The sequence below is a fragment of the Triturus cristatus genome, chromosome 3_1 (genome assembly GCF_964204655.1).
Source record: "Triturus cristatus chromosome 3_1, aTriCri1.1, whole genome shotgun sequence".
Taxonomy (NCBI): Eukaryota; Metazoa; Chordata; class Amphibia; order Caudata; family Salamandridae; genus Triturus; species Triturus cristatus.
The window spans coordinates 390,582,406-390,609,569 of record NC_140583.1 but is presented as its reverse complement, the minus strand read 5'-3'; the positions used below and the strand labels follow the sequence as shown (position 1 = coordinate 390,609,569).

Sequence of the window (27,164 nt, the reverse complement as noted above, 5' to 3'; positions counted from 1 at the left end):
CAGGGGTCTGGGTCCTGTGGAATGTTGTCCTCCATCATCATCATCATCAGCCCCTTCCCCATACCAGTGTGCATCCCCATCATTATAATACTGTTGCCCAGGTGACAAATGTGGTGGTGAACTTGCTGGTGAAATTATTAGATGTGGGTTAAAAGGAGGAGAGGGAGGTATGTAAGGGGGAGGAGGGGTTAGTACCCATGTCTTTTCTTTAAAGGTATGAGATGGTCTTCAGGGAGGTCCAGCTTCTGGTTTTTTTTTTGGAAGTGTTGCTCAAAGTTTCCCCAGCATCTGAGTCAATATGCAACTGTTTTTGCTTTGAATCCAAAGACTCTTGTGGAAGAAGTTCTTTAGATGGAGTCTGTTTACGAGGGCCTCCATCTTTTTTAGGGTCAGTGCCCTTCGACTCCGAAGGATTTGTTTTTCCCTTTTTCAGATCCGAAGGCTTTTCTTTTGGCTTACGAAATGTTTTCTTTAATTGGTTTTGGCTCTGATGCTTTTGGTTTAACCGGTATCAGTTCCAAAACTTTCGGTCTCAAATGGTATTGGGTCCAAAGTATTTGGTTTTTGTGAGTCTTTTGGTGCCAAAGATGTCTTCGGTGCCGACAGCGGAGCGTCAGACTTGGCCTTGTGTTTCCATGCTGAAAATGAGAGTTCAACACCTGGACGGGCTTGTCTTTATGTTTCGTAGCCGGACTCAAAGGTGGGGCGTCTGAAACAGTATCACGGTGTCGACCTGAGCCTGAGGGCGAAGGTGTAACCGGAGTCTTTGGTGTTTTTGTGGGCAGTTGGAGCTCGTTGCTCACGGTTCGTTGAGAAAGAGTGATGTCGGAGTCCTCTTCCATGTCGGAGTCGTCCGCTTCAGACACGAAAATATGTCATACAGCGCTGGGTTGGAATTCAGATTCTTCTCTGAAGATATCCGGCACCGGACTAGTGCCACGTCTCATCTTGTGCCGTCGAGCCAGACGGTCACAAATTGCTTTCTTCGATCAATTGATCTACAGGCCTCACAGCTGGTTTCTTCGTGCTCCGGGGAGAGGCAGTGGTTACAGACCTCATGCAAGTCCGTGAGTGGAAACTTAGCACCACACCTGGGGGCATTTTTTAAATAGCGTCCGTTCCATAGACTGCTTGCATGGTCGGCACGGGTAGACCTCACGGCCCGTGTCGAAGTACCTGAATTTTTACGATGCACGTCGAAAGGGAAAACGCGATCGAAAACAATACCACCGAGCGGTAAGGACTGCGTGTCGAAAAGGTTCGAAGACGATCCCGAACTGGATCACCACAATACACATCTGAACCCAATGGCGGAAAAATCTATCTGAAGATGAAGTCAATGCCCATGCGCACTATCGTCCTAAGGAGGAGTCACCTACCTCGTGACTACTAAAGACTTCTTCCAAGACAAAAACAAAGTGCAAACATCCGAGCCCAACACCAGATTGCGATCTATGCACAAGTATACGATCTACAGCTCATATGCCTCGAACATGGTATTTAAAGCAAACCACTGAAAAATATTCAAGGTCATCAGGGCAATACTTTCTAAAGAACAAAGCTGTCTATCAGGGGGCCCCCTGAAATGCTGGGCCCTGGGCCATGCCTTAAAACGTATCTGGTGAAGTGGATGTTTCAGGATTGCAGTTGTCTGCTGCTGCGCTACATGGCTTAATTTCTACACCAGCCTAGAGATAGTTGTTACTGTTCCAGCCTTTATCCCCCTTGAAGCACCAGCATATCAGGTCCTTCGTGTGGCAGGACAGGGGCCGTAGAGACGACAACCCCCCAATCTTCCACCACTTCCTGTACTGTCTGCACTTGGGAGGAGAGTATCAATAGGCGCTGTATTGGAATTGAATTACGACAGCTCCAATTCATGGCCCATGGTCCTATAGCGCTCTCCAATTGGCCTCCTCCCACATTGTATGGAAACTAGAGCAATGGGGAAAAAGAAATTTCAGGCTGGTGTTCCCCATACCAACACAAAGGATGCATTCCTGCAACATGCTGTGGGTGTCACAAATAATAAAATTGACCCGTCTGACCGTTGCATATCCCTCATCTTCCATTTCGTCACCTTCGGATACTTTTATGACTAAGGCCCAGGAGTCTAGGGATGCGTCACCCCTCAATTGTGGAGAATATGGAGGGAAACTCATCAACTTGACATGGGTTCCCAAAGGTTACTCAAATGCCCATGCGATGGCAAGTCCAACCAGTTCATAATGCATTTTATACTCTGTTGTAACTTTTATAGGGACTTGAGGAAACCAAAAATTGTGGCCATGGTCTTTAAAAGGAAGAAGAAAAAAACGTAATAAAGATACTTTTAATTTTACCCATAATCTTGATAATGTGAACTTATGCTATTGAGTCTGTCCACGTTTCTCATGCCATCTAAAGAAGGAACCAGCTGCCATACCTGGATGTTGTAAGATAGGAGCATGTACCCTTAACAGCAGTAATATAAGTCAATTAGTTATTCTCTATCTGATGCTTTTGAGATTTTTAATCTCATCGGAGTTGAAGACTAGCCTGGTATCTGGTGTCCTGTGGTTTATATATTTAATTTGTACATGGCGTGAAACCACCTTGTATGAAATTTAAATATGAATGTTTTTATTAAGATCTTTGTCCGCAAACATTCTCTTTGGTGGTGTACATTTGATTAGAATAGGTTTCCACTGAAAACCTGAAACCCTATATGCTTTAACTAATAAAGTGAATGTGCTGCTGAACAGACATTAATATGTAGCCTTTTAGGGAGTTTTATGCCATTTGCAGCGATTACAAATAACTGGAGGTCACAACCCGACACCACGGAGTGCCTCATGGATGTGAACCTAAGCAAGACCCAATACTGGAACGAAACTGAAATAATTTGTATCATAAGGTGCTGGAAGCTAGGTAAACATGTATCATACGAGATCATATTTTTTTTTTACATGAAAAGGCTATAAAAAAACAGAAAAGCATATCTAATCACAGAAGAGTCTGGAAATCTATAAGCATTGAAAAAACATTCAGAACACTTAGATTATTCAATGAATGCATATAGTGTATAGATATAAAGAACTACTTTTATGTCATTGAATGGGAGGATACAAGTCAATGTTTTACACTAAAGTAAGTAGTGACAAGTAGAACTGCATTAATGTTTATTGAATTATCCATGAAACTAAAGTCAGCAGCACATTTTTTTTTAAATATCTATAATAAATAAAACCAATTCAAGCCAAAAGATGTGGCACAGTTGAACACCTATTAACTGCGGATATCAGCAATAAACCAGTATATTGGTTTCAGCCAATTATCAGTATGATTACCACATTACATATTTTATTAAATGTGAAGTAAAACAGTGCCTCTTAGCAGCATCGTAGACTGTAATATTAATCAATGTACAAAATAGCATTTTTGTTCCTGGCACTGAGGGAAGAGCAGCCTCAAACCAATCAGCAAACCAAGGCATTTTGATTATAAATGCCCAGTAAAGCCGATTAACAGAAGTACAAGCAATGCATTATTAGTTGGAACCCTCTTTTGTGAATATGCAAGGAGTACAGTATTTGAGCATCCTCAAGGTGAAACTACAGTGATTTCCAGTTACTGAATTTAGCAGTTCATTCCCATTAATTCAAAGTGTTACTGCTATGGGGTTTTATTATTACAGGTATTCACAGAATGTGGCTACACTCTTGCCACGTGCCCACATTCATACAAGGATGACACATGCCGCTTATTTAAAACTATAAAAATTACACATCTGCAAAAATTTGTGCAAAACTATTGTATTTACAAAATGGCACAAGAGTGAATTGAACAGTCTATGCACATGCACGCTTCATTCACATCTTCAACAGAAGAGCATTCTATACTACACAAATGAAAGGAATACCAGTTTCAACAGGCTGTTTTCATTAAGCACCAGGTTCACAAAAGGTTACGCCAGAATGGGCAAATATTGCCCAAGTCAATGTGTATTGTTAAAGCTGAAACAGGTTTTAAGGCCATTCAAGTTAAAAGGTCTGACCGAGCAGAGAAATAAACCTTTTAGAACCCAGTCTATTTTAACACATGCTTTACCTCCAACTAGAATCAGTGGTCCAAACCTACATTTTATCTTTACAAAAACCGAAACTAAGCAAAGAAAAACAAGTACATTGTAAGCATATTGAAAACAAGGAAAGCAGACATTAAAAATGGTAAAAGCCGCTGCACTCAATTGCCGGTTCTATTCCTAAACTAGGAAATAGAAATTATGTACATTTATTTTTCAAGTAGATTTACATTACCTTAACAAAACATTTCCATTATCAGTGCATTGTTCTCTTTAACAACTAGCCCAAGTACTACACGTTACTCTCACTCCCTCACAATAGCAGCACATGCTACCGTTTACCTGCAAAGATGTCAGTCTCAGTAATTTAGTGTACGAAAAAAAGCTGAGAAATAATGAACGTTAATAACAAATGACGGGAATGGAAGGATTCATGCAAGTAAGGTTCTTTTATCAGCCAGCCAATTTGCTTGCAACAAGGGAAGGTTTCCTCTGTGGAAGGTCCTGTGGAGTGGGAATGTGATCTCCAGTGACCTCTGCCTTGTCAGCAGTGGCAGTAGGAAGCTGTTTATTCTTCATCTTTGCTTTTGCCATATTGTAGTCTCCGGAATCGAAGTATTTTTGCTGCAACACAACAAAAAACAACAATTTTAGCATAAGCCGTTCGACATCACTCAGACCCTTTTTTGTATAAGTTACAACTGATATGATCGATCTAATCATTAAATCAATTCTGCTGTTGCCAAATCGTCCGTAATGCAAACAGATCTATTTGGTTAATTTGCTTCAGAATATTAATTTTAAATCTTTATCATAGTATAATATAACTAAATTCAAATACAAAATGGGGAAAACAAAACAGTAAAAAAAAAAAAAACTATTAACCTTTCACTGAAATTCTAGTACAATGCAGTTATCACGAAGACCTGGAGGCTTACATTAACACGAATGAAAAAAATACTAATTAGAAAATTAGTACAAGTATCCCCCATCCTCTTGTATACCAAGTCCTATATAGTTAGCCCCAAGATCGCCAGCCTTTAACCTTACGTTATGGCAGACAAACCGCTCAGATGGGTTTAGTGCGTTTTGCCCAGCACCACCAAACTACCAAATCCCACCCCATCCCATGTACACGCAAGCCTCTTCAGCATCTCATTTGTGCCATTTAACAGTTTGTTAAAAATAAGCCAATATGGGATGCTGGGTTGTCATGTGGAAGGGTTTTGGACAAGACATTACACACAATAACTCATAAGATCTAGCTAAACGAGTTAACAGTAAGTTAACTAAGGCTCTGAACACCATTGGGCACCCAAGAGCTTGTTTTCAGATGGCACGAGAAGCCCGCCTGGGTGATAAAGACTGGCGATCGATTAATGACATTTATTTTGGTGAGATAGCAGATCGTAGCATTCTAATTAGAAGGAGCTAGACGCCGATCAAATATACCAGAAAATCATAACATGTTGGGCCATAACAAAGCCATTCGATAGCTATTAGGGTTGGGTAGACAGCGGGGAAATCTAAATGCATGGGGGAATGGAAATGCTTAGAGGAATTGGCCCTTCTGGTGCTAAAGGTCACCGCAATTGAGAATTTCCACTCGCATCCAGTAAGAGGCGCATGTTATATTCTGCACAAAGTAACCAGTGCCACCACCAAAGCTGAACAAAAAGGACAACATAGCCCAAAGCAGCTCAGGTTTGCTAAAAGTGTGCACCAACTGCACAAAGATCTCCTTTATGGAATATCGTCCCTGGAAGATAGGGGTCTTTGGAGGCTCAGGGAAAATGGCTGCGTGCCCCTCTACCCTATTTAGAGTATTACATAGTCCCTGGCCTAGCCAATGTGGTTTACTTTTTTGAAGCGCAGGAGCCTTTTTTTTTTTTTAACGTGAATTCGCAGTTTAATTTTAAACAGAGGAAAAAAAAAAACGAAAAAAAAAAAAAAAAAAAAAAAAAAAAAAGGACACCACGCTGGACCTTGGAGGACCCTTGATTATTTTACGTTTGTTTCTTTTCAGGACGAGGGCCGGAGTCCCGAGTCCTAAAATGGCTACCACTACATTGCTGTGGCTGTGGTGCCATGCAATCATTCCAAACCCCCTATAGATTAAAAAGGAGCGGTTCCAGTTTATTTTACTTTACTCTTTTGGTCAAGTTTCATTGAGCAATAGTTTGCTCGTGTTGTCACATGCATGTCTGTCGCTTCTCATCCTAAATGGGGTCAGCTGTACCACCTCCGCCATACATATACACCTTGTTTGTAGAGTTGGTAACCTAGCCACTTTCGTGCTTCATTTACACAGATACTTAACATTCCCCGGATGAAGAGCCCGAAATGCACGGGCACTGACAAATTGGGACCCTAACTATTTAGTCATCAAATGAAAATATTTACCCCAGTGGAATTCACATGAAGTTTGCTTACAAAGCATTGAAAAAAGATTTTATGAAAAAATGAATTTGATGGAAGGAATATACGCATTTGGAAGTGTTTTGAATGGGATCACTCTACTAATCTGGAATATTGCGGTGCACTGAGGGGACATCTCCCCTGGTGGGACACTTTCATGATACATTGAGCTAGATACTTGTGGACCAGTGAGCAATACCCGACCCGCATGCAGAACTTTTTGAACGGTAAACTTCACTTTAAAAAAAAAAAAATTAATACAGGAGTGCATGTACCACTATTGATCGATCTCAACATGAGCTTGATTGGATGGCTGTCAACTCAGTGGATCCTCCACAGCATGAAATATACATAACTCCACGATCCACTGAGATAAGGCACTTACTCGGGCATAAACTCAAATAGATTTAATCCATGAATGACACGTTTTGGCCGAAACGAGTCACTGTTCCTGCTGTGCACAGATTTATTGGTTTGCGTTTTTCGCAGAAATGGGTCACCTTGTAGGGCTACAGGCGTTACTGAAGAAGCTTTTATTAGATACTTCTCTTGACAAGGCACACCACTCTTTTGGACTTCCTGCACCCATTCTCATCTAGATCCTCACTGTGGAACTGCTCCTTCGCACTCAACTACACTGCAAGCCACTACTTAGTAACTCTCTGGAACTGGCCTCTAGAAATACTCAATTGATCCTACCTCTGAGGTAAGACAACTGGTCACAATTTCTTCAGAATCTACCTACTTATTCTCTCTATAAAAGCATTCAAATACTATACGCAAAGATTTGTAAAAGAACTGCCTGTAAACCAAATTTCAGATCTCAACTGCTATACAGAAGGACTGCCAAAAAAATGGACCTCATCTGCTACACATCGTTTTTTTCGAAAGGGCTTTTTCCATCTTACACACGGTGTGTAACACTTTCAAAATTCCGTATGTCCTTACTCACTTCAATGAACATCAGAGGTGAAGTCTTAATATCCATATACAAAGGCAGCCACATCCCTGTCCAAGCTTCTGAGGATAACCTCAAAATAGTTGATCTCCACTTACTTTGTTACCTTTTGCAACTGTCTGCTCTATTTAATCACAATTTATAATGGCCATCACCTTCTGAGGACTGTACAGCACTCTGTGGCCTTCTGAACGTCCTGGTCCAAACATCAGAGCATAACCTCAAAATATTTGATCTCCACTTCCTTTACTATGAACCTACTGCAGATACCTGATGCTGCAGATGAAGGGGCATAAATCCAGAGGTTTGCCAACGCTGGAAGGTTTAGCTTCATGATACAGCATAAAAGAGGAATGAGCTTGCATAGGGTGCACCAGCTTTAAGTCAAGAACACAACACTAAATCACCACTTGAGAACCCCTCAACCAACGTGCTACTAAAACCAAATGTCTCCAGATGCCATCCCTCCACCTATTTACTTGGTTGAATTAACTCCCTGTCTTCCAATACACCATCTTTGAAACCTAACATTGTGGCACAGTTGGAGGGATCTACAATTTGGAACTTGACGACTGTCATAATGGGCACCATTGGATCTGGGGATGACTTAGAACGCACAATCGAAGTTCTCACATAGTTTATGTGAATCCAGGAAAAAGTATCTTGGTGTAGCTCAGATTGCAGTTTGTAAAAAGCAAGTCCTACACCAGAAGGATACTTTTATTAGATTTCTTTATAATCATAAAAGGGTGGGACTAACCACCTGAATATCAAACAACTGTTCCGGTTTAAAATACAATAAACTCGGGGCGTGGGCAAGAGCGTCAAGATGGCGGTCACACCTTAGGAGTGCTCCAGACCCTTCCGTCATCCGCTCCTAATCTGCCACCATCTGGGAATCCTTGGGCTGGAATTCTGACTGCCTGAGTCCCCCGAGCTGCTGACTTCCTTTTGGCAGCAGTGTTGAAGCCATATGGACGCCACGGACGGTCCTTGCTTCAAAAGCCCTGCCTTGAGGTGATCATAAGATGGCGGCCCCGCAACGCTGAGCTCCTGATCTGGCTGAACTCCAGAAATACTTGCGGAGCTGTGCCACAAGTGGGTCCCTGGGGTGCCATACTCACCTGATCCCCACCTCCACCTCCAGAACTGATGCAGATTTGGGGCGCCGGAGACTGCCTGTGGTGGCCCTCCACGCCGCGTGCCGGTGGCAGCTCCTGAGGTGCGGCTGACCAGGATGGCGAGATCGGCTTTCGGTAGGGCGGTAGCGCACCGTGGTGCCCCGATCCCGAGACCCCCCCGCACCCCCCCCCGTTGGTGACCTGCCTGAGTGGTACCCGTTTTGATCCTGCCTGGGGGCCGGTATCCAGCCCTAGATCGGATGGAGGCTGTTCTGGGAGTTGACCAACGCCGACTGGAAGCAGTACCACCTGTGAGGACCTCGACTGCTGGCGAGGCACCGGCGGGAGGAGGTGGTGAAGCCTACCCTCACAACCCCCCCAGACAGCCTCCTGCACACCGGAGAGGGTCCCTGTGGCGCTGTATTAATCAAGGGTGTGATCGGCCGTCGATCGGGCGGCAGTTAGAAGAGGCACTACTCCTTTGGCACCACTGGATGTCCTGGTCCTGTCGATCTCACTTTGCCCGGCTGGCTGCGGGATCCAGGCCCTGGGACGAGTTCTCCGACCCTGGGGCCAGACGGAATACAGCTGGATCCACTCTGTGCTCCCACTGCCCCCGGCTGTCGATCGGACAGTGGCGCAGGGGCACCTTTCTTTCCCCCCGGCGGCGTCCTCTGAATCCCGGACTAGACCTGGGCCCCTCTCCCGCCGACGGAAGCATGGACATGGGCAACTGAGGAGCACCCCCTACAGACCGGCAACCGGAACCTGGCATCCACAAGCACTGCTGGAGGTGCACACCGAGAGGTCCCGCCCCCCCCCCCCCCCGACTGCAACGCAACCGCTCGGGTAGGCAACGAGGTACAGAGGCGGGCCCGCTCCGACTCATCACTGGGCACCTCTCACCAACCGCCACCCGAGATGCTACATGGGGGGCCCCTAGTCGTGCAGTGGTCTGGCTCCTCCAGCCGCTCAGACCCTGGGGATGCTTCACCTCGGCCATCACTGCTGGACCTGCCTGACCCAGATCTCTCTCGTAGCCCCACATTTCTCACGGGTCCCGCATGAGCCTGCCAAGGCCTTCTGACTGCATCTGGCTCCGTGACCAGGGGCTGCGCACCAGCTCATTACTAGTTTAATTCCCGATCGACGCAACTATGCACATCCTAATAGGAGGAGGGGTCCTCCATGTTTGCCCATTCCCAAGCGTTCTAGTTTGGTTCTCCACTAGCTTCCGTTCCTGAAGTGGGGGTTGGGGGACTGTTGTAACGAGTCGTATTGTTGGTTTCCTTTGTTTATTACACCAGCACTTTCTCTCAGCTCCGAAGCGAACACACAGAGCCAGACGCTATAGAAGTGCGCCCACTACTCCTTGCGAGCACGCCACCTTGCTCGTGGCCATCGCCCAAGCCAGGTGTCCGAGTCTCCCCATGTCTGACAGTCATACCGGGTTGACATCGCTCCACATCATGTCCTGGAATGTCAATGGCCTCTTAGAGAAGGTCAAGCGCGCTGCTGTCCTGCGGTATGCCCAGCAGCGCACACTGGACATACTGATGCTCCAAGAGACCCACCTAGCGGGCAATCACTGTCCCTTTCTGGCACGCTATGGGATCTGGCACTCTGGCTTTACCCAAGGTTCACGAGGTAGCTGTCCCGATACGCCGTGCTCTTCCCTTTGTGCCGCGTAAAGTCACACATGACCCCGGGGAATGCTTCGTTATCTTGGAGGAAAATATTGGGGACTGGTCCCTGAACCCAATTGCTGTATACACCCCCATCTGTCTCCCACACTCCGTCTCGCCAAACTAGCAGCTGCCCTGTCCCCGGGAACGTCCGTCCTTGGGGGAGACTTCAATGCGGTCATGGACCCTGACCGTGACACTGCGGCAGTCCCTTCCATCTCCCGAGTTGCAGTCCACTCTCCTCTCGAATTGGGCTGCTACTCTGGGCCTCGAGATGCTTGGAGGTTCTGGCACCCAACCACTCGCCTGTACACTCATACATCGGCCTACCACCACACATGCCAGGCTGGACTATCTCTTCATGCTGGCCGTGGCTTGTCGAACAATTCAGGCTATCACCATCCTCCCCAGGGGCTCATCAGATCACTCCCCCAGTGTCTATGAAGATAGGCACCCTCCAGGCATTTTCACGCCAGATCTGGCGGCTAAATGCCTGGTTCCTCCAGGACAAGGATTTCCGGAGATGGATGGGAGGGAGGGGGGGGGGGGGGGGGGGGGTTGGGGTTGGAAGAGCTTTGTCATTACTTCTCCACTAATCAGGGATCGGTTTCCTCTCCTGGCACCCTATGGGAGGCCAGTAGAGCCACCATCCGCGGCTTTGCCAAAGGCCAACTCAAACTCCAGCGCACGATACAAGACTCCCGGCTCACACTTCTGGAGGCCCAGGCTGTCTTGCTTGAGGCCCAACCCCCGGAGGAGAGGACTGAAGCCCAGGATCAGAAACTGGCGTTTGAGGGACGAGATCAAGCAGACGTCCCTGGAGGCTGCTAAACGGCTATGGAGGTCCTTCGTAGCTTGAGTGTATGGATGGGGAGATAAAAATGGAACGCTCTTGCATCATCTGGCCACCTACCCTATGGCCAATCGTATCATTCCTGAAGTGATGGACTCGCACGGAGAGCTCCAACGGGCCCCCGCAGCAGTGGCCCAGTGCTTTGCCACGTGCTACACTACTCTACTTTGAGCAGCCCCCCGATCTCTCTCAGAATTTCTCCAGCGCGAACGACTCCCCCCTTCTGCGGCTCAGTGAACCAGAGGCAGAGGAACTAGATCTTCCGATCACCTCAGACGAAATAAACGACGCCATTTCACGTATGGCGGTGGGTAAGAAACCGGGACCAGATGGACTCCCACAGGAATTCTAGGCTTCCCATTGAGACACGCTAGTTCCCCACCTATTAGAGATGTACCATGAAGCAGCCGGCTACGGCTCTTTCCGTATAGAGAGACGGACCTAGCCACCATCATAGTGATTCCTCAGCCTCCCTCAACCCACTGCTCCGATTACCGCCCCATCTCCCTCATCAATTCGGAGCTCAAAATATTTGCCACGATCCTTGCTAACTGCATGCGTCGATATCTGGATAAGCTGGTCCACCCAGACCAATGTGGATTCATGCCTGTACGGGGCACCAGGCACTGCCTTCGGCGTCTCCACCTTGCTCTTTCGAATCGGCAGCAACTGACTCCCTATCTGTCTCTGCTTCTCGTGGACTTAGAGAAAGCATTCGACTCGGAGGACTGGCGCTACTTAGAGACAGTGCTGACGGAGATGGGTTTTGGGACCCCCTTCTGCAACCTAGTTAAGACACTATATTGTAAACTGCAGGCCCAGGTAATGGTCAATGACACAATTGATGGACGGAATGCAGAACAAATCAAAACATTCACCCCCAGTCAAGAGATCTGGGTTAAACCCATCATTCTTTTGCTCACCATGCCACCCCAGTTTAGACCTGGCTATATGTAAATCAGTCTTGACCCTGTGCCTCATGGGAACAGTCCAGCCCGAACTGCATTCGGTCCATCAACTGTTCTTGCATTGGTCACCCCGAGTGGGACGGGTATGCTTAGACGTGAGTCCCGTGCTCTCCATGCCACTGGAATCAAGCTATCCTGGCTGAAAAGGGGTGAAACCCCGAAACCGGTCCTAGGATGCTTGGTTCCAGTCCAAGGAGGACCTGGCTTGGCAGTTCGGGCTGGACTGTTCCCCCATGAGGCACAGGGTCAAGACTGATTTGCATATGGCTGGGTTCAAACTGGAATGGCATGGTGAGCAAAAACAAACGATGGATTTAGGCCCAGATCTCTGTACTGGGGTGAATGTATGACATTCTGCATTCTGTCCATCAACTATTGTTCTTGCAGGTAATGGTCAATGGCGCCCTTTCTCTCCCCTTCCCCATCAGGAGGGGCATGAGGCAGGGATGCCCCCTGTCGCCCCTCCTCTTCGTGCTAGCAATGGAGCCTTTCGCTTCCATTGTTCGTACAGACTCGCTCCTTACAGGCTGGAGATGGCCCGGCTTGGTAGAGGACAAGATTGCCCTTTACGCTGACGACGTTCTCGTATTCTAGTCTGATCCAGCCTGATCAGGACCCCGGTGCCTCCGGGCCCTACATCTCTTTGAACACATCTCTGGCCTCCGATTAAACCTGGCTAAATCAGTCCTGGTCCCTCTCCATCTTTCCAGAGTGTGCTTCAATTGGCAGTCGATACTCCTCCGGCGGCAGTCATTCAAGTACCTAGGGATCTGGGTGGCCCTCTTTCCTGATCGCGCCTGGTCCCTCAATGTTACCCCACTAGTGAAACAGGTTTGTGCTGACCTTGGGGGGGGGGGGGGGGGGGGTAACGGAGGCAGAGGCCGGCCCTCGCCCAGTACCGGATCCCACCCTTTGATGGCGGCCTGGGAATGCCAAACCTCTATCTTTATTATTTAGTGACTCGGCTCCTGGGAACTACACAATTTGGGTTTCTCCCACATTCAGGGGATGCTGTATGGAAATGTCATTCTCTCCACCCCCCCCCCCCCCCCGTACTAATCTTCCGCTTTTGTTTCGCATCGACAAATGTATTAAGTGCTGGTATTGCTTTTTTCTTGCTGGTATTTCTGGTTTTATAAAGTCAATAAAAATGATCCAAAAAAATACAATAAACCCATTTGAATAAATAAAATAATCTTGGGAGTGTTTCTATTCTAGCATGGACCGTCCAGCCCTGCAAGGCAAGCATACTTCTGACTGATATGGTTTAAACTAAACACAAGCATGCATAGTTTCCCGGGGTGTAGTCAAGTGCTAGTGCTATGGGCGTACGAGCTGCAGAATTTAAATTAAGTGAAGGAGATTCTGCAAAGTCGAATACAGTTAATCTACTGCTCTTTTCTAGTTCAATTGCTGCTAGGTTCTAGAATTTAACTGCCTTGCATGCCAATAAGACAGTCGAGCCTCCTAGGCATTTTATAACAGACGCTCTGCAAGTCCTTATTTGTTCTCTCAATGTTGGCCGTTAGAGTTTTTCAAATGTCTAGTATGACCAGACAGATTCATAACAGGTGGAGCAGTGACTCCATATCCACAAAGGCGGCATTCCTTTGTCGGCCAGGTCCGTTTCTATTTTGGAGTAAGGTCTGGATCGGTAGGATTCCAGTCTCCATAGGATCAGATTCCACTTATTCGGTTTTGAGAAATATTCCAACCGGTACGATTGGGGTTTCAGGAATTTGTAGGATAGCATCACTGCCCATGCGTGTGTTTTTGGGGCCAAGGGGGCTTTATCTATTAACAGGGATTGTCGCTTGATGGCTTTATTGGCTATTTGATGGAACTCGGAATAGGGCGATATTGTGAGTCAAGCATCCTCTAGCTTTAATGCTGAAAGGGATTGTTTTAAAACGGATATACTGACTTGCTGACCCTGGATTGCTTTTCAACCTACTGCCAACAAAAATGGGATAGAGTTATTGTCTGCTGCCCTCATTCTCCAGTAATATTGGACCAGGACTCAGTCTTATTGGTATCTGTTTTTTTATCTGGGCTTGAGTAATACAACGTGGAATTGATAAGTTTTTTTAAAAAGGCTAGTTTGTGCAGTGTTTAAGACAGTTGAGTCCTTAGTCTTTAACAGTTCCGATCCATACAAAACTGATGGCAAGAATTTCTGCTATGACCGTTAGTAGGTGATTTGAACAATTACAAAGTTTTTTTCTGCAGGGTTTAAAACGGAAATAGCAGTTATTTTGCTTTTACTTGAAATAGGTCAAGGTGTAGCTTGTAGCTGAGATGAGTCTAGTAGTACCCCCAGGTATCTATATACAGGGCTCGACAAATCCACTCACCCGCTTGCATTTGAGAGGTAGAATTAATGAGGACGAGCTATTTTTTAGTTCCTACTCGCCCTTTTTGGCGAGTAGGAAAACAAACTAACTTTTGTCCTCCGTTTTTAAAAACGGAGCAAATGTGACAAGATAACCAGATTTAAAGGCATCTTTATTGCTCACAAAGCTAATGAGCAATAAAGATGCCTTTAAATCTTGTTAACTTGTCACATTTGCTCTGCTTTCAGAGACGGAGGTCAAGTAGGTTGCAGTTAGGTCGAGGAGATTTTTCAAGGTACTAGACCTGCAGGACTAATACCATTTTTCGAACTTTGAGCCCTATATATCCACCTGGGACAAGGCGTTTATAGTCAAGGTGAAATTAGAGTGTTTTGTGGGTACTGGAAAAGCACACAACCAGCGATTTTTGGAGGATGCTTACGAATGGAGCTGACGAACTGTATTCTGCTAGTTGATCAGCCGCTGTAAGCCTAGAGGCGTTTGGGAGAGTAGGACGATATCAGCATTTTGAAGGCTTGCTATTGGGACATTACCCAATTTTGGAGGATCTCCTTTTATTGAGCGAAGGTGGTTCTCTTAATCAGCTGTGGAGATGTTAAATAGACAAGGAGCCAGGACGCTACCCTGTTATAAGCCGCTGATGGTCGAAATTTTGTTGGTTAGACTTTGGCCGTCCCCTTTTTTATTTGGACCCATGTTTTTGTGTAAAGATTGATGATTGCCTCTAACAATTTTGTGGGAGCGCCCCAAGATTTCATTTTCACCCACAGCTCGGGTATGGGCACTTTATTGAAGGCTGCTCTGAGATCTACAAAGCGCACGTAAAGGAAGTTTGATTTGGCAATAGCTTGATTGGTCAAGAGGGTAACTGCGGATATGTCTGTTAGAGTGCCCATCCCTGCCTAGAATCCTGTCTGCGTTTTCCCAGTTATCTAGGTCTACCAACAGATTTTTGCATCAACATCAATGAGCACAATCAGTCTGTGATTGGATCAATTAGAACGCGCCCCTGATTTTAATATGGGTTACAATATGCTCCTCCGACAAGAATCTGGAATGGTGCGAGTGTAAGGAGTTTATGAACAGAGAAGTTAAGTGGCTAGACCAAAAGGTTAGATCTTTTCTAAAACAGGCGTTGCAGGCCGTTCGGCCCTGGTGCCCCATCAGGTCTTAGATGTTTTATGACGTTTAGTACCTGCTTGTGTGTGATCTTTAGGTGATGTTCTGTTGGGCCAGTCCTTGTTGTTTCCCGTACTTCCTGCCGAACGTTGTAATCGGATTGCTTTTCTTGAGGGTTAGGGGGAGCGGGATTTTCAGTGTTGGGGAGTGGGTTTTAGTATGTAATTTCTGGGTTGTTTTTTTTTTTTTTTTTTTAGATGTTGAGGCTCTATTTTCTGGGTTTTGGGACTTATGGTCCGAGTTGCTTTAAAAGGTTTGGTGATGTTTGGTGCGCTTGAGTGCGACGTCCTATTGTATGCGGCTTCTATAGGGGCTCTCCATGTATGTTCCGTAATATACAGATTAAAACGTCGTTTTTTTACCATTTGATAGAATGTTGATGTTTGCCCAAAACAGTTAGGGAGTTTTTGCTTGCTGGCATGGAGCATTTTCATCCAGAATTGTTCACTGCATGTTCGCTTTACCGCCATAATTTACTTGAAGTCTTTTTTCATGTCATGTCACTATGATAGAGCCTGTTAGTTTTATTCCATGCAAGTCGTTTAAATTGTGGGATTGAGTTGGTAGTGTAAAAGCCTTGGCTTGCTAAGACCTTTCTAGAATGTTGGTTAATGTGAATGTTTGAGGTTAGATTGAAGGGAAAAGATCGTAGTCTGCCAGGGTGTAAAAAAAATGTTTTTAAATAAAAAATAAAAACACAGCCTGGTTTGTTAGTCACTCTTGTGAATGCTGCGGGACTGTCATGTGGGCCCTGTCAGTTTAGCGTGTGCAGTGCGAGATCATCCAATAAAGCTGTGCATCTCTTGCCCAAAGTATCACGCCTACTTGTGTTGCCCTGTCGTACCTGTATAAAGCCTGCTAGGTTTTTTCTTGACTTTGCAATAAGTTTAAATTGACATACTGGGCAATATTATGTTGGCATGTGGATAGATAAGATTTAGAGTTAAGTGCAGCGATCAGTTGCTGAATTCTAGGTCCCTTTTGCTTGTGGGCTGGATAGATATGTTCAAAATTAGCAAACAAATCGAGAGTTTGATGCATTGAATCCAGGGAGAGTCGAGGTCGATTACTTCATCTTTCCAAGGGGTATTTGTCGAGATGAAGGTCGATAGACCAACTTTTTCTCTTGTGTGTCTTAAAGGGCTGGATTGAGCTATTCGTTGTAGCCTGCGATTGGAGAGTTTATGGTCTGCTAAGTTACGTGAAGTAGAAATATGTTGTACTGTAGGATAAACTCTGCAAAGTCAGCATCTTTGAGTTTTGAACCCAAGCCGTTCACGTTCCATGAGCAGATCTTACAGCCCTTAACTTTTGTGGAGTCCTTGCGTGTTTTAATTCATGTAGCTTCATAATTCATGTGTAGGTCTTTTGTCTGCTGGTTATCCTAGAGGTTGGCTCCTTCGAAATGTGGTTGTGATCATGATTTGCCTTGTTGGTTGGCCATATTTTATTAAGCTAAAAGTAGTCAGGACCTTTTGCTCCTTTTAAAAACACCCTGTGTTTGATTGGGCTGTTGTAACGGGCTTGGATAGAGGGGCGATCTAGCTTATTTAGCTAAATTCCCCATTTTGTGAAGGACTCCCTGTGCCGCAAGATCTGTTCTGTGAAGGAGTGGTGTGTGTCCAAGTTGCTAACGTGATTTCGGGGCCGGTTCGGTTTGAATTGGATTTGAACTAGATTCTTTACGGATCACTAGATTTGATATGGCTCAGGGATGGGAGGGCTTCTAGTAATCTTAGTATTGCGCTTCTATTCAATAGGTCGTGAGCACCCCTCGAGATGAATTGTGGGACGAGTTCTATCTTTTCATGGCATGTGCTGTGCCTATCAGTTTGTTGTATTTTGTCTCGGTCGCTCGAGATCTCTGGTGTTGCTTCGATGGACTCTCGATTTTGTAGGACTAAGTTGGATTGATGTTGTGCACTGTTTTGTTGGGTGCTTTGAGGGTTTGTGGCTGATTTGACCTCCATGCCTGTCGGGAGGGGGTGGGGGAGGGGGTATGCACTTGCCTGGACTGTCATTATAGTTGCAAGTTTGTTGATTATTTGGGAACAGTGACACATTTGGTATATAGTGTCTCGATGTTGTTGTACTTTCGCTATCATGGTGTTGAGAACATGCAACTTTTGTTCTATCCCCTGAACATGGATGGCTAGGATGTTTAATAGCTCGACTTGGGTGTCTAGCTTGTCAGTGTGGTATGTCATAGCGGTTCCAATAGTTTCCATGGTGTTTAACAGGTGGGGCCATAAGGAGGTGGTTGGAGAGCAAGTTGGTACTTTCATCAAGAATTGGTCCTTGACCTTTCTTGGTTGTTCATTTTTGCATAAGTCATGGGCTACAGGCACCAGAGCTGGCTTGGGCTCTTTAACTTTATCAAGCAGGCGCCCACTTGGTTTTTGTTGTGGGGATTCCTGGTCCATTTGCGGTGTAGTTTTAAATGGTTCAGGTGATATGGCAAAGGAATGGCAATCTTGTGCGCAGGCTGTAGCAGACCCTAGTTGTTCAATTGGTTCTGGGGCTGCCAGTGAAAAGGGAAAAGTAGAATGGCGCAAATAGGCTTGAGATGTCTTGCCAGTGCACTGAATCGTCCTTGGTTTTTAGGGTTGAAGTTTGGGGTTGCTGTTGGACTGAGTGGGTCGCTTGGCTGGTTAGTAAATCCCAGCTGGAGTCTGGCTGGGTGTGGACTAGAGCCTCTACGAGCTGAAGGTGGTGCCCTTGGGAGGTGGTGAGTGGATTCAAGTCTTTGAATATTGGTATGTCCCGATTGGCTAGTTGCATGCTGGAGTCTTCTCTGGAGGGGGATAGAAGGATCTTTTGTTCCGTACGATGAATATCTTGGTTTGTTGTTGCAACTGCTGTGGTGCCTTCACTTTGAATATCTATTTTGTTGCTGTCTTGCTTGGCGTCCTTGTGGTCCTTATGGCTCTCTGGCGAAAGCCTGCGACAGACTTTCATTAAGTCTGTAATCAGTGCCCACTTGCTGGCTTTGGCCCCAGTGCCGTGCGCAGTAATTCTGGTTGGCTCTCCTTCTTTGACAATGTCTGGGGTGGTCTCCGACTGAGTCCTGCATGCTTGCACATTTGTTGTCCTGCATGCTTGCACATTTGTTGTAGATGGCTTGCAGTCTTTGGCTTACTCTATGTCTGGGTGGGTCGCAGACTCTGACCCAGGCGATTTGTTGGCGAGTTCTGTGCCTGTGAGCCCCCTCTTGGGCCTTCCTTGCACTTTTGTTTGTGCCTCTGGCTTTCCCTGATCTCGGGGTGGGTGTATTTTGGCCCAATCCCGGGTGCGGCTTGAAACGTGGATGCTTACAGGAACCTTGTCTGGAACCAGCCTCGTCAGATGCTGCAGCACCCTTTGGGAAAACTGGCCGAACTGAGGGAGAGGATTAACAGAGAGCAAGGGCGGTTCTGTTTTTCTTCTATATTTTCCTTTATACCTTAGTTGACGAGTCCCTTGTCCTCTCGTTTTTTCCTGAATACCCTTAGGCCCTTGAACTCTGACCAGCGGTCACCCTTCCGCACCCCCCCCACCCCTGTGTACTATTATGCTTAATGCGCTATTGCAGGGAGGGACGTTGAGGGTTAGGCTGGTGGGGCCTGGTGTGCTGTGTTTGTATGTGCATATGACTGCAGGAGAGGAGGAAGAGAGATGAGGGTGAGGCAGGGGGGCACACAAGGCAGGTTTTGCAGGCTGCGACCAACCTAGTTGGGCCTCCTCCGCAAAACCGCCAGGGGCACACAATTACTGTAGCTGCCCGCTAATGTCGGCCGCACTATACGCCGGGTGCAGATTACGCGATCGTCAGGGGACCTCCTTTCCTCACTGCCTGCTCCGGTCCGGCCCTGGTGCGACAACCTGGCTGCCAAGCGACTCGCAGGGGGAAAGCAGTCACAGAGATCTAGGACTCAGGACACGGAACCTCGTCTCTGCTTGCCTCAGCACCTCGCCACGCCCCTGCATGTCAAAGTCCTACACCAGATTCTCTAATTATCTAACCTGTTCAAAAGTATCCTTCCTCCTCTATTAGTTTGCCATGAAAAGCATGACGCACAGATTTAATTAGAAACAAAGCATATAAAGTCTCTGAAAATTTGTCAAGTGTCGTACATTCAACAACTCTACTTAATTTGAAAAATCGAACTCAAGATTCGGCATTGAAATGTATAAATATCTGTTCAAGAGGCACAACATTTGAAACACAAAAATCATGGTGTGAAGTGCTGTGAAGGATTAGTGGAAGAATGTGGTGATCTCATCTACCCACTGATATCTGCACAATTGGTCCAATGTTAACTACTAAACAAGATATTGATTAGCATTTTACAGGTCCTTAGATGAAGGCAATGTGAGCTGATGTGGAGATATAAAGGTGAATGACCAAACAGTCAATCTAAATAAAAGGGAGGATCTATAGGGAGAGGCTTTTGGCCCAATCCAGGCAAAACTCCATATCGGCTGAAGCAGTACTAGTCCCATCCACAGAGGCCTATCTTCCAGCAAAGGAAACAAACTAAAAAGGACAGACCAACAATGATTCAGTGCTTGAAAAACTTCCGCCAATCATTTAATTCCTGTCCTCAGGGGAAATTCTGGTTTTAATCTAAATCTTCCTTTGGACATTCTTCTGAAATACTTCCTCTCAGGCAGAAATCTCTTAAGAGCCAACATGTGAAAACGTACTGCGACAATCAGTAGAAGGACTAGGAAGTGATAACTCTTCATTAATTATGGCGCTACCCATAGATATTCGCCTACGTCCAGTCATAGCTTAACTTATCGTGGCACATACTATGCTTTCATAAGAAAAGTTTGAATTAGACAGATTTACAAAGCTGCCAACTGGAGATCAGTCCTTACCGTTACTATCGCAAGATTAAACCCAGAACAATCATTGGTTTGTCAGGCCGCAATGTGAAATTTATTTCATTAAAAAGATTGCAACTTCACCATCGTTCCCTATGCGGCCAATCTCTTGGCTTTTACATTGATTGGCAAGTAAACTATTATTTTCAACTTCTAAATAATTTAACTCTCACAAAAAGAGAAAAACACATGCATCCATGTTCATCGTGGTATCTACAAACCAAGGACTACACCCATCTCTTCTATGAGTGGTGTGACTATGGAGAGGGATGATTAAGATACTGTCTCTAGGTTGACTGATACTTCACCCCAGATCATCCTGCTACTAAGAGGACTGTCAAAATCATGCCTTATTAACTACCTTTCCTGCAATGCTCATTTTAAAAGTGAGCATTATTGAGACCAGTTTCGTCAAGTTACATGATTTAGATTAGTCAAATCACAACTGGAAGGTAAAAATCTTCAGCTGGGTAATTTTTCAAATATATTTTGGGATGAGAAATATCTCTTGGGAATAGTGTTGTGGGATACAATGCATAAGTAGCGATACTGTATGTTGATAAATATATGCATCAGTGAAGGAAAACTAGTATTGAACGTATATTTTCACTGCCTTTTCTTGAATGAGTGCTCTCATTAAGTACAGGCAATGATTATTACCGTTTTGTCTTTGTCAACCCAAGGAGTTATAATACACAGTTGTTTTGGCCTGAACTGAACCTGGCTTCTCACCATGAAAGATATCACTTTATGGATACCTAGTTTTGGCATCTTAGTTCTATCGGAAAGGGGAAGCGGATGTTGGTTTAGCAGTTGGGACTTGCACATTTTATTTAATTAGTGAAATGTAGCTTTTTTACAAAGATAGATAAAATAAGACTCACCGGTACATTTCAGAGTCTTTCATTGCAAAAAAAAAAAAAAAAACACAAATTAACCCATGTGGAGCTTTATTAACACTCACTCCTTTCTGAAGTCGTTTTCTCAAGAAATCAGATCCTCCGGGCTTTGGTCCCAAATGAGGATACCTTGCTTTCAACTTTGCTTCTTCCACCTTTTCTGGACTGATGACCTTATCATCCATTTCCTGAAAATATATATATTTTAATACATCTAGATACCACCTTTATTTAAAAATGTTAAATTCAAGACACATTTTTAATACATTTCATTGCACAGTTAAGATATTCATCAGTCACTGCATACACCGTTTATTAAGGCTACTGAGAAAGACGAGTATTTTCAGGAGGCATGTAAGGTAATAGAGCTACACAAGTACCTTTTCTTTACGTAGCGGAGGCGCAATTGTGCTCAGAAAAAGCAGCTTACACATTACAGTTATTCAGTCGTGGATCCAGAGTACTTCCATACTTGCAACCAGTCTTTTCTTCCGTAAATTAAAGTCGATATCTCTGTTCAATTAAGTCATCCACATGAACAGACACATTCACCTTTCTTCCGAGTAAGCACAGCATTTCAGTGGTTGTTCGGCTTTGAACGACACAGAAAAAAAACCTGACTGCAAGCATACCCAAGGCAGCAAACCAGAATGCCCGAAACAGACAACATGGAGAAGGTGTGGTTATGAAGTAAGCAGGTTTCTGCATTTATTAGAATTTGGGAATCGGGCTCCAGTGACGTCACACGCACACAGTCTTTCACAACAAAGTCTTGAAATTGATTTTTTCAATTCATGGCTTTACCTTTCGTCAGAAGCCTCAGATGTTGATTACCTAGAGACCGGTCAAAACCTAAATTCAGAAGCCAGGATAATGCATCAAGAGGTTGCTTACATGCAATGAGAGAAACATGAAAAAAGAAATAGAAAAGCTTGTTTAGAAACATTACAAGTATCTAAATACACTGGGAGGGTGGGCAAGTAAGACGACCTACCAGGCCCTCCTTAAGGACCCGTCACCGGCAACTTCAAAATCTTGCATAAAGCTGGAGCAGTCTTTGTCTCCCACGTATCCAAACACTGTTCAAATTGCTTGGGCCATGTTTTAAACCCAGGGGCCGCTTTAAATGACCTACGGAGCCGTACTGCAGAGTGATGGCCTGGCTGCACGGGGCATCAAGGACCGGCGTGTGTCTTGTTTTCATCTGTCAGATGCCATCTGACAGTGGTGAGTTTTTGGATACCGAGGCGATAGCCTCATTACTCCACATTCATTTTGAGTTTTTTTAGTCGCCGTTTAGGTTGTCTTATTGATGTGTGACGCTTTGTCACAGATGAGGTTGGATCACAAGTTCAGCGCTGTGATAAACATCAAGGACCGGGGCCTCTACGAGACCATAATCCTTGGATGAAGGGGAAAGGCAGCACAGCTGAGGCAGGCCAGAGATTACCATATGCAGGGATAGCAGGCAGCAGCCGGGGTGAGGAGTTTGCCGTAAGACGCAGCGAACAACGCGGCAGACCAACCTGTTCAAACCGAAAACTGGTGCGCTGTGCCTCTCCTGCACCCAGATCCTGAGGCGAAGGAGCCGTGAGTCGAGGGCCAGACCGCACCAGCCACTGGGGCATTGAGCCGAGAATGGAGGCACGATTACGGCACTCCTCCTGACAGATATGCAAGACATCGGAACAGCCACAATAAAGACTAACAGTGAGCGCGATGGCCGGGGCCTGACGGAGGCAACCAAGGGTTCACTGCCTGATAGTGGGTGGGCTTTCTCTCGGTCTCGCTTTCAATACGGCCCAAGACAATGAGAACACTGCAAGAATATCCAGAGAGGCGTAGTCAAGGCGCTGGCCTCGGATGGACACGAGTGGCACAGCGTGCAACTGGATCGTCTCGACATCTTGTGAAATAAGGTGGGCAAAACACTGGACTCAGGAGTGAGGCGAGACCCAGCTGGAAGGTCCAGTGACAATGTGGCGCATGCAGACAAATTGCTGTGTCAGATGAGGTGGATGACTTGTTGAGCCCCAATTTGCTGTTCTCTAAACAAGCACAAAATACTGGAGCTTAAGGAGGCATCCCACCCCTTGGCTATTAGAGACTAGTGGCGATTCAACCTCTAGTAGACACGTGATGCCACCCAAGTTTACGAGCCTGTAGGTGGAGGGCCTAGTTTACTAGACCCGGTGAGCTCCTGAGGAGGATCCAGCCTACATGGGCAGTGCTGATGACCCGCTATCAGACTGTGGCTGGGCTGATCGACAACATGGGGAAGGATAAGAAAGCCAAGTCCGCACAAACAAAAACATTAACTATACAGACACTATCCACCCTGAAGGTATGGCCAGGGAGGAAGCAACAAAAGGCCTGGTGGAAAGAAGGGGGCTGGTGGGAGGGGGGGGGGGGGGGCATTGCATCAGCCCAGTCATTCGCAGATCTGATGGCAGTGATATAAGCCTCCCGGGATGAACTGGTCACAAAAATAGAATGCCAAATGAGATCAATCTACTTCACGTGCGTCTGCGGAAGGAGGCTAACCGGGTTACCACCATGAGGGGAACATGGACAACCTGCAACGAGAGGTCCATACCCTGCGCGATTTAAAAGCAGACAGCCTGGCTGGACAAATGGTTAGAATACTCTGAGAGGTGGTCGCAAGGAAAGAATCTACCTTCTCCGGGAACCCAACAAATCTCAGAGTGGCAGTCAGCGGAACTGTTCTTAGAGGACTGGATTGTCAATACCTGCTCCCCAAAAGACTATCCAAGTTTTTTTATGATTGAAGAGGCTCACAGGGCTCTGGCTTCCTCTACTGAAGCCCGGCCAAGGGCCATAACCGCCCGCCTGTTCAATTTCCAGGACAGGGACACCATACTTCAATATTTCTGGATGCAGGGCCCTTCACAGTTTTCCCGGATTATATGCAAAAAGTACAGGATCAACGGAAAACGTTCCCATTAGTCAAGAAACGCACAAAGGTAATCAATTTAAAATACAGTCTGATATTTCCAGAAAAGCTACAAGTCCTACATGGTGGGAAGGTGCTGTTTTTCACCCAGGGTGGAGGCCAGAGATTGGTTGGACACCCTAGCAAGGTAAAGGTCAAGATATGGTAGGTGGAAAATCTGTTGGCAGTAATGTTTTGGTTTGTAGAGTTTTAAAGAGCATGAGATTGAAGAGGGCTCCCAAGGCTCGTTATGATGTTATGTGGGACGTGAATTTGATTTTAAAATTGTTTTGCGACTGCCTTCAAATAGATATTTGAGTAATAAGAATATTTCTATTAAACTAGCGACACTCATGTTTGATTTCATGTAGAAGAGTGTCTGATGTGAAAGGTTTAGAGATTAATAGACATTTTATTGCAGATGGTGTATTTGAGATACATAAAAGGACTAAGACTATGTCGTCTTCTGTGTTTTACCCTAGGTATGAAGAATGTAAGACGTTGTGAGGTGAACTGTTTGAGAGAGTACGAGTATAGAGTTACGGAAAACAGGAGATGGTGAACATTAAATGTTCATTTAATTTGTTAACCTTTTAGAGCGGTAAGTACAGATGGGTGAGATGAGTGATTAGTCAAGCTGGTGTTAATATGGAAAAATTCTAAGCACATTCTATTAGGGGTACAGTGGCGAGTAAGTCTTGTTTATATGGCGGAAGCTTGGAGAATATTTTGAAAGCTGCAGATTGGTCAAATGTGGATACATTTGCAAGACATAATTTTTTTAGACCAGTAGAGCATATGTCTGAGGTGGTATTAAAAGGCTTTCAACATGCATAATGGTAGCCTCCGTTCTTGTAATGAAACAGCGATTCGCAGATTAACATGCATAGGAAATCAGGATTTCATTAAAGAGATGGAGGCCAACATTATCCCTCCCGCCTCACCCTTGATGGGATTTTTTTTAATTAAGTATATTTAAAATAAGTGTATAATAATGTTTAGACATGCAAGGTTAATTTCAATAAACAATTAAAGAATGGAGTTATGTTACTTGTTCAGGTTTTGCTTTTTACATTCAGGTTTTTGATCAGTATTTTATTATGGTTTTGATTGATAGTGTATGTTTATTTTCAGAGTAACATACATATCTGTTATATGGAATGGGAAACAGGAGACGAAGGAAGGCTGTCTACACAGACAGAGGATGAAGATTCTGTGCAGGAGACATTTATTGGTGTTTTAGTTGTTCCAGTTCTGGATTGTTGTGGTGGAAGTTCTTTAAAGGAGCTGCTCAGGAGTGGCAAATAAAAGATGATATGCATAATGTTCGCCTTTGTGTCTTTAATGAAATCCTGATTCTCTATGCATGGTAATCTGAGAATTGCCATTCTCTCGGCGATTAAAAAGGCAAAGAACTGCAAGAATACCTAGGGAGCAATGATCTGTCTAAGGAGTATTTCCAACAACTGTGCGGACACTGTAGCATATAGATTGCTGTAGGTCTACTGGGAGGCCCTCCAAATGAGTCTTCAAAACACTGTGTAACCCACTAATTGTGATGGTGCAAAAATCAGGCAAGGAACCAACGAGGCCTCTGCATATAGACCACACTACTAACATGTATGTAAAGCGCCTTAGTGGCATACTAGCAGCACATCTTCTCCCAGTCTTGCGACCCCAATTCACACACAGACCAATCTGGTTTAATTTCGAAGTATCCTCCATAATCTGCAAGAGGCTGGACTCCTTGGATTGAACCTACCGCTGGCAGGTACTGCAGAAAGCGGGCTTGGGTCCCAAGTGTATACAATGGGCAGACTACTCTATACTGACCCGCGTGCCACGGTGCGGAAGGGAGGGAGGAGAAGTCTCGGAAGGCTTTCGCCTACATAGGGGGGAACTAGACAAGGGTGTCCATTGTCGCCACCCCCTGTTTGCGCTTGCAATGGAGCCTATGGTGGAGAAGTTACACAGGACGTTGGGTCCTTGGCTGATTACAGCAGGGGGGGGGGGGGGGAGCTATGCACGTGGTCTCCCTGTACAATGAGGACGCTCTGATATATCTGGAGCAGCCAGAGTATTCTGCACCAATACGCCTGAATGCAGCGTGAGTTTGGGGAAATATCAGGACTCCGCGCTAACCAAGCGAAATCCAAGCTGGTCCAGCCTGCTGTGCTCCTGTTCGGGGTGCTGCCGTAGGAGAGGTCCCCATGCAAGTTGGATGGAATGAGGTACTTGGGCATCAGACAGGTCCACATAGAACAGATGTTCTTAGATCTTACATCAGTAGAGTGATCCATGGGTTACGAGCTGCATTATGGTCTGGAGAGATTCACCCCCCCCCCCCCCAGTCCTTGATTGGGGGAGTTGCCAAAATTAAAATTGTCATGCTTTCTACCGTGCCTATTCGCCCTACAGGGCACCCTCTCTAGGAGATTCCCAAATATTTTGAAATTACTTCATATTTCACACAAAGTGGGAGTGCTAGAGGAGCCCATGACTACAAAAGACAGGGAACGGGTGCATGAGAGGGGTCAGGACTGTTAGCTCCAGTGCTAGATTTTAACTGATACAGTATAACTACGTGCACCAGACACATCTTTCCCCAAAACCATACACGCAATACACTAACAGCTGTACCCGGTGCAGGGGCATGCCGGCAAACTTTCTTCACGTGGTGTGGTCTTGTCTATCACCGACATCCTACTGGCACGCAGAGGTGGAGACCCTTAATACAGCCACCAGCTGGATGGTACAGCCCACGATGAGACTGCTGGGTTTGATCCCTTCTTCTGCTACTAAACTTAGCAGTAAATTTATTTTGCCGAGCCTACTGCTGGCAAA

At 45.6% G+C, this 27,164-nt stretch overlaps 1 protein-coding gene across 1 annotated transcript in view; it reads right to left on the bottom strand.

The window, feature by feature from the left end:
- Window positions 1-3,144: 3,144 nt before the first annotated feature.
- Window positions 3,145-27,164, bottom strand: part of ARPP19 (cAMP regulated phosphoprotein 19) — a 37,291-nt gene continuing 13,271 nt past the window's right edge. Inside the window, exons 2-3 of the mRNA XM_085644170.1 lie at window positions 21,433-21,555; window positions 3,145-4,687 (exon numbers count right to left, since the gene is read on the bottom strand). Coding sequence (XP_085500296.1) covers window positions 4,517-4,687; window positions 21,433-21,555 — 294 coding nt within the window. The 3' untranslated portion in view covers window positions 3,145-4,516. The remainder of the gene's footprint in view (window positions 4,688-21,432; window positions 21,556-27,164) is intronic.